The sequence below is a fragment of the Toxoplasma gondii genome, chromosome X (genome assembly GCF_000006565.2).
Source record: "Toxoplasma gondii ME49 chromosome X, whole genome shotgun sequence".
Taxonomy (NCBI): Eukaryota; Apicomplexa; class Conoidasida; order Eucoccidiorida; family Sarcocystidae; genus Toxoplasma; species Toxoplasma gondii.
Window position 1 is genome coordinate 4,550,034 of NC_031478.1, and position 10,172 is coordinate 4,560,205.

At 50.4% G+C, this 10,172-nt stretch overlaps 3 protein-coding genes across 3 annotated transcripts; 1 reads left to right on the forward strand and 2 right to left on the reverse strand.

Annotated features, from left to right (window-relative positions):
• Positions 1-46: 46 nt before the first annotated feature.
• Positions 47-2,420, reverse strand: SRS43 (SAG-related sequence SRS43). Its single transcript, XM_002368867.2, has one exon. It carries the CDS (start codon positions 1,836-1,838, stop codon positions 681-683), a length of 1,158 nt encoding a protein of 385 aa, XP_002368908.1. The 5' UTR covers positions 1,839-2,420; the 3' UTR covers positions 47-680.
• Positions 2,421-3,631: 1,211 nt separating this feature from the next.
• TGME49_234940 (hypothetical protein) lies at positions 3,632-5,426 on the forward strand. The gene has a single exon (XM_002368868.2). It carries the CDS (start codon positions 3,898-3,900, stop codon positions 5,014-5,016), a length of 1,119 nt encoding a protein of 372 aa, XP_002368909.1. The 5' UTR covers positions 3,632-3,897; the 3' UTR covers positions 5,017-5,426.
• A 165-nt stretch (positions 5,427-5,591) lies between these two features.
• TGME49_234950 (protein kinase (incomplete catalytic triad)) lies at positions 5,592-8,650 on the reverse strand. The gene is made up of 3 exons (XM_018780409.1): positions 8,537-8,650; positions 7,716-8,039; positions 5,592-7,409 (listed from the first exon to the last, which is right to left on the reverse strand). The coding sequence occupies exons 1-3, from the start codon at positions 8,633-8,635 to the stop codon at positions 6,348-6,350; spliced, it is 1,485 nt and encodes a 494-aa protein (XP_018635846.1). The 5' UTR covers positions 8,636-8,650; the 3' UTR covers positions 5,592-6,347.
• Positions 8,651-10,172: the final 1,522 nt, after the last annotated feature.

A 10,172-nucleotide genomic window follows, 5' to 3' on the forward strand; every position in this document is an offset into this window, starting at 1 on the left:
GCGGGCGGGATGAGTTTACACGCTGTAATCAGGCTGCGGTTTGTAGGGAAAACCGTTCTGAAAAGGGTTTTTGTGCTTTAGACTCTTCCCCGTCACGCTGACATCACAGGTTGTAGTTGTTCAGGCTACCGTAGAAGGCGAGCCGCAGCGTTCTTTCGGCGTGCTTCTCGCATGTCAAAAAAGACGAGTTCCCCAGCTATTCATCGTCGTAGTCCTCAGCGTAGAGCAGGATATGTTTTTTACATGGTAAAGGCTTTCCTTTTCGGCGAGCGTCGAGCCAGTACCATGAGACGCCCTGCATGGCTGCATGAGGATCTCGTTAGACGCTTATCAAATGGGAAAAACTGAGACAAATCACAAATGGTTTGTTTTGTCCACGCGCAGGGCTACTCCCTGCTGACCGAGAAGATCTGGAATCGAAGCAATCAATGGGAGCCACCGTAAATTCTTTAGCGGACAAAAAACATGAGAAGAGTGACCTCGCTGTTGCTGCTTGTAATTTGGGAGTGGAAGGGCGCGAATCATGGTACCAAGACTTGGGACCCTGGTATGATGTGTTTGACCCTCGGAACCAAACACTGTCACGCGAGGGCAGAACTGCTAGTGCAGTGGTGCAGAATGAGGCATATGCCACTTAAAATTTAGACAGCGCAAGAGGCAGTCGTGCAAAGGTCGTCCATTCACATAGCATGTGCGAACGCAGAAATGATGGCGACGGCTGTCAAAGTCAGCGACACCTTTGTGCCGGACATTGCTGCAGCCCCAGAACTATTTGGGGAACCCTCAATCGTCACTTTAACTTGACAAGCAGACAATGAATGCGTTTCGCTAGAGTTATCCCTCTCGTTAGAAGACTGAGCAGCTTTCTTTTGGCACCCAACCACAATACTTGCTGCCTCCTCTGGGAAATCCGTCGGCGGAATCTGGAGTGTGTACGCTTTTGTTGCGTCGGTTTCCTTCCACCATGTTTCATGATAGGTTTCGATGATGGAAGTGTACGCCTTCAGTTCGCATGCAGTGGTGATATCCTTGTCTGTGCTAACGCAGAAGTTCTTCGTGTACGTGCTTGGGAGAATTTGTCCTTCAGTCCCGCAAACCAGAGTGAAACTGTTCTGAGAAGGACTCAAAGTGATGGTCTGAGCTTCTGCGTTGCTGCTCGCTCCGTAGGCGCAAGTGACCGTCTGGTCTTTCTTTGCAGTTGCTCTCGCTGTGACTGTTACGGTCACTTTGCACTGGTCGGGGTTCCTTGTGTTTTTTAAGCAACCGACAACGAACTTTCGGTCAGTATACGGGAAACTCTCCTTGGGCACTGTCAGCTTCCTGGTAGTAGAAGTGGGTGTGGTGGTTGTGTCTTTATCCCATTGTAAGCCGTTTTGGGAGCCGGCGAAAATATCGCTGACATTGATGCAAGCATCACTTCCGGCGGATGTTGTACAGCACTGATCGAGACTCGTAGTGTTTTCCGGGCATACTTTCTGGCCGCTCGCGTCGTCGGGCGCGCATTTTAGGTCCTTTTCGCAGGTCACCTGCAGCACATTCAAGTCTTCCGACATGGTTGCCGAAAGGGGTTTTGGTGCGGTATCTTCTTTGAGGCACTTGCAGGTGGTTGTACCCTTGTTTGTGTCTGCGACACAATCTGAAACCGCGGTTCCTGCGGAAGGCAGGGCTCCACCAATGGTGGAAGATGGGGAATAGCCATATTGCGTTGACGTGGCTGCAAAGAGTACCATAAGAGTCAGTCCCATCCGGAAAGTGCGTGGCCATTTCCGTGGAGACATCTGTGATATCGTAGCCGCGCTCTGGGAACCCAGGCACTGCATGCGAGAGCCTTGCATCATGTTGTTACAACGTATCAAGTCACAGACTTAAGTCTTCGTAGACTGCGAACAATCAAGAATCACAAACTTCAAGAGTAAAACAGTTCGTACTTCGACCACACTGTGGAAGACTGGGACTTTTGGAAGGTCTGATCCGTTGGGGGTGACGCGCTCGGGCCTCCAAGACGAGGTGCGAGCGACAAGCCATGGAGACCCCGGCGTGTGTGGAGCTGCAGCAAAGGGTCCCCCGGAGGGCCTCTTCTACAACTTTGTACTTTCTGGGGATGGAGACACTAGTGTCTTCTGGAAAATAGAGTGACTTTTGTATTAGCTCACGTTGATTTTGTCATGCTTCGAGTTGCCGATGTTCGTCTTCGAAGGTGGGAGGCCAAGTCGAACTGTACTACGAGCGGGTCACTGATACATACCTTGCGGTTAAAGCCGAATCCAGATCCCCTCACGCAATATCCGTTGTCGCAACGAAAGTGGAAGAAATACATCTTTTTTGGTAGTCCAGAGAATCCCCTCTTAAACTTCTGAAGGTTGAACCGCAAACACGGAGTGACTGTTGGGATAATAACTGCTATGCGTGGTGTGTGCAGTGTGGATCTACGCTACACACTGAGGCAGTGATGCGGGTGAAGGTTTAGCTTGTCACCACAGAGAAGGATATTCATTTCGAACTGGGAAGACGTAATTCTCTTTGGGGTGCCGCTGTGTCTCCTGAAGATCGTACATCGTTCTATCCACGCACAGTTGAATCCCGTCTCTCTTGTTGCTTCCTGCTCCTCAAGCGACACGGACAAAGCGTTATACCTGATCCAGCATGCTGCCACGCACATGTCGTGCACTGTGTCATAGACCGAATCTGTGTTTTACCGCTTGTCAGTGTGTGTGTAGAGACCTGCCAAGAAAAATGCCTGTTTGAAAGGGTGTGCCGTGATCTCTTGATCCATCTATTTTCTAGGATCACACACATCACTACAGAGTTAGTGAAGTCTGTAAATAAACAGTGTTCACTCGCACGTTTCGGAGAGTTAACTTTGTTCCAACAGGAATAAATACTGAGCTGCCCATGTCCGCGAAGCCATCGCCATAACAGCAGAGCAGGTCTGCAAGGGAAGCGCGGATGTGCTTTTGTTTGGTATGGTGTGCAGAGTGAAAAGCACTCATTAAAATGGGTTAGCTCTCTCCTGATTGTCACCTGCCTTTATTGGGGACAAAGAATGACGCAAAATATTGTTTGACTGTTCTCTGAGTTCTAGCAAAAAGAGGTGGAAGGCAAGGTGCTGCATTCTCATTGGTTCTAGCGCATGCGCTGACAGATATTCAGATCTGTCACTAGATACCAATGTCTGTCGTTCTAATTGCTCAAAATACCAAGCCCCAAAGGGCAGGAATACTACTTCTGGTCTACAACATAAAAGTGACACGCTCTCCCGGTGGGTGGATGCGCGTGTGTCCGAAAATGGGGGGAGAAAAGGTTGGTCAGGCGTTACCGCGGCAAGTCAGGTGTCCTATTCTCTCGTAATTCCCGTCAAGCCCTCCCTGGGGTTGTGCTGAAGATGGAAGCCGTAGAGAGCGCGCGAAAAGGGGAATCGTCTGTTACCTGCGCTGGCGACTAAGGAACCCCAGGCTCCACAGTGTCAGGCGTCCAAAAACTCAACTCTCATTGGGGGTGAATATCGTGTTACTTTTGTTCTTCCGTTACTCAGGTTTTTAAGCAGGTGGGGGTATTCAATAGCGCAGTGGCAACATCGCCATGTAATGCGGCTGAGAACTCCCTTTGGTTCCTCCATCACAGCACGCGCTTCTATACCTGCCGCTTCTTTGTGAAATGCGAATCCACCTCGCTAGTCTTTGCAGGTATGCTGTGAAACGTTTTGGCAGGAACTTCGTTTTTCGTTCAGGTATTGCCACATCTTCCAATCAGGTTTATGCCTAGCAAACGCGGAGACTGCAGATTGAAACCACGTTTCTGCCGCGGCGCAAGTGCAACGCGAGTTCTATTCTGCACTTCCCCTCTATGCGCCTTTCTCTGCGGATTTAGGGATTTCATCGATTTGCTTTTCTGTGCACGATGGCGCGTCTCGTACGGCTATCGGGTGCAGCCTTGCTTGTGTTCATCAGTGTTGCCGTCACTTCGTTCCGACCTTTTGACATAGATAGCCTCGCAGGAGAAGAGGGCCTGACGGACACACCTCTCGTTATTTTTGGAGCTGCGAAAATTCGCGGTCCACTGGCACGAGCAGCTCGAAGGGGGGTTGCCAAATTGGGACGCAATGTGACTAAGACTGTCCGCCGGATTGGCCGCCAGACAGGCCTTCGACTACTACGCGAATCAGGGGGACACAAACCTACGGATTCCCACCCCTCTACTAACGAGGAACAACCGGCAGTTGTTCCAGCGGTGGAAGAGTTCCTAAGCAGAGACAGCCGACAGCAACATAAAAGTCGACCAGCTTTGTTCGACAGGAAAGGGTTAGAGCTCGGTACACTGCGTCCATCAGGTTCCGTTAGCGCACATAACAAGGAAGACGCGATTACAACAAAAACCGAAGGCTCGCACGGCACAACAAAGTCGGAGAAGAAACAACGCCCGCGTTATGTTGGCCAGACAACGGTTGTTGTGGACGGCGACGAAGATGCTACGAAGAACAACATTTTCCCTCTGCGGCGGCTCCAGACCACTTTTACACCGGTCACTCAAGAGGCAACTCAAGGACCGCGGTACTCTTCCAGACAAAGCTATGGAACTGTTCCCTCGTATAATGGCCACTCCGATTACTCGCGAAGTGCAGCACCATATTCGCAACAGCTACAGACACCTTCATCAGGGACCGTATTCCCTTTCCCAGATCCGGTAGGGTCCGTGGCCTCTATTGTAAACAGCATGAGCATGCCGACATATCCGGGCAGATCAGTTTATCCGGGAGCCGCCGACTGGGTGCAACGAGGAACGCCAAGCATGTTTACGCCCGCTTTGCCTCAAGAAGGGCTTGCCAGCATTGCAAATAGCGTGGTACAGACGCTAGCTGCGGGTCCACAAGCCCTGTTCAGAGGACAAATAGATGGCGCTGCTGCCAACGATATCTGGGGGTTCGGCGACCTCGGGAACGTTCTGGCTAGAAACACTAACAACCTGTTGCAAACAGTCGGCGTCGGAAGCCTTCCTGGTTTAGGCATTCCTCTCTGGTGAGCGCTGTGTCGAACTGACTACCTTTTTTGGGCTCCGAACCTGCATACAAGTATAGTGCAAGGAGGAAGGCCATACAGATTGCGGAGCAACCGAAACTAATAATATTTGTTTCTTAAGGGTGGAGTAACAAGGTTGTAATACAACAATACCATGTTTCGTTTACATTGCCACGAGCTACGAGTTCCATGGTAACGAAGCAGCAACAGCTCCATATTATCCGAGGCAACGAAAGCAAACGTTAGACACCTAGTGGGCCGGTGTGGGTGTGAAACGAAACAGACTCTACGGCATGTTTGTATTGTATGCTTGCGTAGATAATACTCTAGCGTCGTCGCCGTAGTGATTTGCCAGTGTGGGTTGCCAGAAAGGGACATCTTGTGTCAAACGGCGCAGTCTACCGCTGAAGCGCAGTGTGTGAAAGCTGGACGAGAGACACGACTGGGAAACTGCGGCGTGTATGGGAGGCGGATCGGGGGAGAGCTAGAGTGAATACTGTACAATCTCAGGTACCCACGTAGATGCACCTCCGTCTTTCATTCCTCCTCGGCCGCTGCTCGGCAGTCTTCTCAACCCATCCAGTTTCCATGATTAAGCTGCGGTCTGTACCGGCTCATGTGGAAACACATCACAAGCTAATCTTGATAAATGACACCAAACGATGTGCCCAGCCAATCGACAGTTCATTTGAACATTTGACAGAGAAGATGAAACGCTGTCAACGCACTTGCAGAATACCATTCGTCTTCTTCCGGAAAAAACATGGAAGACCATAAGTCAAAAGAGACAGGCTCATTGTGTTTATGGCGAGGAATCATGCTTCGCTCAAATTTATGTGACAAGCTCCTCACCTATCAGTTAGTCGTTAAGCGATGGCATGTACCCCGGTTCACCGGAGGAGACACCGTATGTCTGAAATAACGGCACATCCCGAATACAGAAAACAGACTAACAAGTCCAATATCACTGCTCCGGAATCCTTCACCTGAAACGATGACTAATAGTATGCCTCCAGGCTGAGAAGCCTTGGTCGGCATCAACATGCAGATTCATTGGAGACACACACCAACGAACAACAACGATGCGATCACACCTTGATTCCGTTGTTTTCTACCATGCGTATGTGTTTACCGTCGGAGGAGCCAACTGCGTGCACGAATTAAACGCGACATTGGCGTTTTTCGCTGTCAAAAGCGTGCGTCCTCTTTCTTGTGATGAATCATAGAGATGCCGATGTGTAATTCGCGGAAAACAAAAGATTTCCCTGATCCACAGTAACGTGTCAGTGGTAGCTGTCACTCTACCTCTCCTTCGGCACTTGGTAATCAAACGTCTCATTTGCTCTCATAGAATTCAGGTTCATCCCGGAAAAACGGAATAGATGCAGTAATTTCCTGTGGGAGAATCCTCTTATCCTTATTGCAGGTTATTAATGCTTTGATTGCATTCCGGATGAGTTTATCAGCAAGGGGCACGTCCTTCACGTTCACATCGTTATGAAAAAGCACGTTATCAGTGCACCTGAACTTCCAGAATTTAGTAAACGTTTTTCCTGTATAAACGTAGTATACCAAGTGACCGAGCCTGGAGGACTCTGCAAGCTGTAGCTCTATCCAAGCGATACCACTCTGCATGTGCTTTCCCGAAGCGTCTCCGAAATCCGCGAAAAAAATATCACCTGAACCTTCTTGAAGAAGGATTTTCGACTCAAAGATATCTCGATGCAATACGCCTGCACGCTGAAGCGCTGCAGCAATCTCGATGAGGCGTTTCGCTACGAACAATCTCGCTTCTCTCGGCCAATGTGGGCCTACCAAGAGATTTCCTAGGGTGCATTTCATTAATGGATAGAAAACAAGGAAATTCCAAAACATCGTGAAGCTAAAGGGCGTTGTAATAAAGTCGCCGAACGCATGCCGTCGGCGAACAGTTAGAGGCAGCACCATACCCTTTTTTTGTACGTTTTCTTCGCCGTATGCCGCAACCAGCATATTGCGGACTGCAAACTCTTGCTGTAGATATTTGACAAGGTCCCGTAGTAAGGAACTACGCCTTCGGAATAAAGACTTGCGCACAAATTGCAACTTCACTGCAAAGTGTTCTCCGGTGGCCACCATTGTTCCCTTGAAGGCAATCCCACGGGTGCCTCGCCCAAGGACGGGACCTCGATAAAGTACCTCATACGTTCCGCCGGGCTCATCAGGTTCCAGAATTAAAAGTTTCCCGGAGGGAAACTTCTTTGCAAACAGCCGATCCACCGACGAATCTGGATCAGGCCAAGGTGTGACGTCTGGCGGCACAAATGCAGCAACCTGAGATTTCAACCACTCCCTACCCACTGTTTCGATGCGTTGCCACTCTTGCCGTTCGCTCAGCACAGCATTGTCCTCTGATACCTGAAACTCAAGCAGCAAAACAACGAACCGGTGTGAGCGTGGTTGACACCACTGGAAGTGCTGGGGCGTGCTTCACCAAAGCGGGGGCCAATACGAAACTTGGCGACCCGCCACAACAAACGATGTGACCGGCGAAAGGTGTCACACATTTCTCCCCCTTGGCACTCTGTACAACATGATCAAAGATCAAACCTACACACCACAATAAACTCAACCTGATGAATCGTAGACGGGCGGGTAGAATTACGAAGCATAGGCAACAGGGTATTTCGAGTGAAACTTGTGCGACGTACGAAGTGCACTCACCTCATCGTCATCCTTCGCCTGGAGGACGGCTTCTGACTCGGGCCTTTCACTCTGCTCCATACTCTGCTTGTCTTCTTCCGCCGGCCGTGGTGGGTAGAGCGTTACTGAAAACTCCCCGTGATTGTCCGTCTCCCGCGGTACCACAACAGACGCATGCAGGTTCACGTCGCTCTTTTCACCTCGATTCTGCGCATTTGACCTGTCACCAGGCGCACGCGCCGTATCTGATAGGACGGTGGGATCATCACCTTCCATTCCTCGCCCTTCCTGAGCACCCTCAGGTCCTGTTTCGTTCTGCAGCTCTCCTTCAGAAGTTACTGCGCCCTGAACAACGGAAACAGTGCTGGAGAATTTCGACGTAACTTGACCAACGAAGCACACACACTGCCCCATGAGGATCGCAGCGGCAAGGACAAAAAGGTTTCGCGGCATCTTGATCTCATGACACTGACAAAAAAGATCCTTGAACATTAGTTGCTCACAACACATGAGAGCACCCAGATGTGAAAACATGCACTGTCGATTCAAGACGAGATGCAGTCTCGGTGTCGCGCGTCGTTTTGGCAGTCCAGTGGCACGTCTCTGATTCAGTCAACTAACAAGCCAGTGCCGACCGCATCCAAAAAAATGTAGAATCCAGACACTGCGTCAATTACCACAATGGATGGACCGTTTCGGGTCGTTTGCGCCACAAACATCGACACTGAGACACCAACGTCTACCTATAAAACCGTTCTGCTGCTTCACTCGTCATATATGGGTACCGTGCGTATTGCATAGCCTAATCACCGCATGCGTGCACTTGACACACTGTGTCTTACGGATTGTGGCACGGTAGAGCAGAAATAGTGTGATGTGCACGTGCAGAAGATTCGCTCGAGCTCCCCGTACGTTACCATGGCGTTCACCGCCACCGTCATGACGGGTGCGTCGCAATCAACGTAGTAAAAAAAAGGTAGTCGAGGCGTGTGCCAGCAGTGTCATCGTCGCACTGACGATTTCGAGTGTGCAGTCGGTCGGACGAAGACCGAAAATGCATGCTTTCTATCTGCGGAAATAGTTCCCGGCGCCTTATAAACCAAAAGTGTCATTGCAAACGAATCTGTACCGCATGGACAGCTATAAAGTAGAACTTTCTAGATCGTTATGCAGCGTCTGCACCTCGCTGAATGTGAAACTGTTTTTTTTGTTGTTCAGCACACGCGGTCACAATCAGACGATTTTGGGGTACACCAGCTAGCTCACAAACAGCTAGCGCAAAGGGTGTTCGAAAGTACACATCAAAGGAGTGCGCAAATTCTCCTCACTACTGTTTCACAGGCAAGCGTGGGCTATAAATGTGCACACAGGTTGATGAAAAGCTAGACACTAGAAGACCTATGAACATTACGTTGGTCTGCAGCGCCCAGTAGCTTCCATCGTTCTTGTGACGAAACTGATTGTCGTGAACAGCGGCCTCGAAAGGCAGGTTGTTACCACACACCAACCTAGCGAGACGGCCAGATCGGCAGACCCAATTTAGCGGACGTTGCCGACAAGAGTATGCGGTACACGGCGGTAAGTGCATGTGACACCGATCCCAATATGGCGGCTCAACCGGAAATTTCACCCCAGAGCCGTTTTGTGAATCAGGAAGGGAAATCAGATATCTTCGTGAATTTACCACCGGACACATGCCACGCCTTGGGGACTTTGCCCGGGCTGTAGGCAAAACCAGCTCTATCGAGAGCGTGGAGGTTCCACGATTCATCGCCCACCATTTGTTGCCCAGACGTCTCACTCTCGCTGCAACTAGTGCTTTCTTCGGGTCACACGCTCTCTGTCGCCCACAGTTTTCTGGATTTTCCGTTTCCACTCACGCAGCACTTGCGACCTGTGTGTCTCCAACTAGCTTCGGGGCGTTGCTCTTGCTTTGTCGACGCCAGACGAGGCGTTGCCTAGAGCGAGAGACTATCGGATCCACCGACTTCACATAACCTGTGTTACATGCGGCCGAAAGACATCCAAGCGACCCAAGAGCTCTTCGAGTTAGTGTGTATGTCGATCCCGTGGATTCCACGGTACTCTGCACTTCTAAAACCGCAAACTGAGGTGCCGTAGAACCCTTTCGATAGAGTTTCCTTCCCCAGATGGTCTTTTTGCTCACTGAAACCCGACTCTGCATCTCTTTTGGTGATTTACTTTTGTCTCTTCTTCGTCCCATCCCCCGGATGCGTGCGCGGCGGCAAACATCAACGGCAGAGTGCTAGCCAGCGAATGCGGCAAATGGGAGGGGGGTGAGACATCGGACGAAAAGTCAGAAAAGTGAGGATTAAGAGGTCCGGAAAGAAAGGGGGAGAAAACTGATATATTTAAATCGCTGCTAGCACTGTATAGTTTCTTGCACACTTGCTCTTCTCGTGATTCTTCGCAGTGGCCGCCCGCGGCCTCCCAGCCACTTTGGTGGGCGCCAAGACC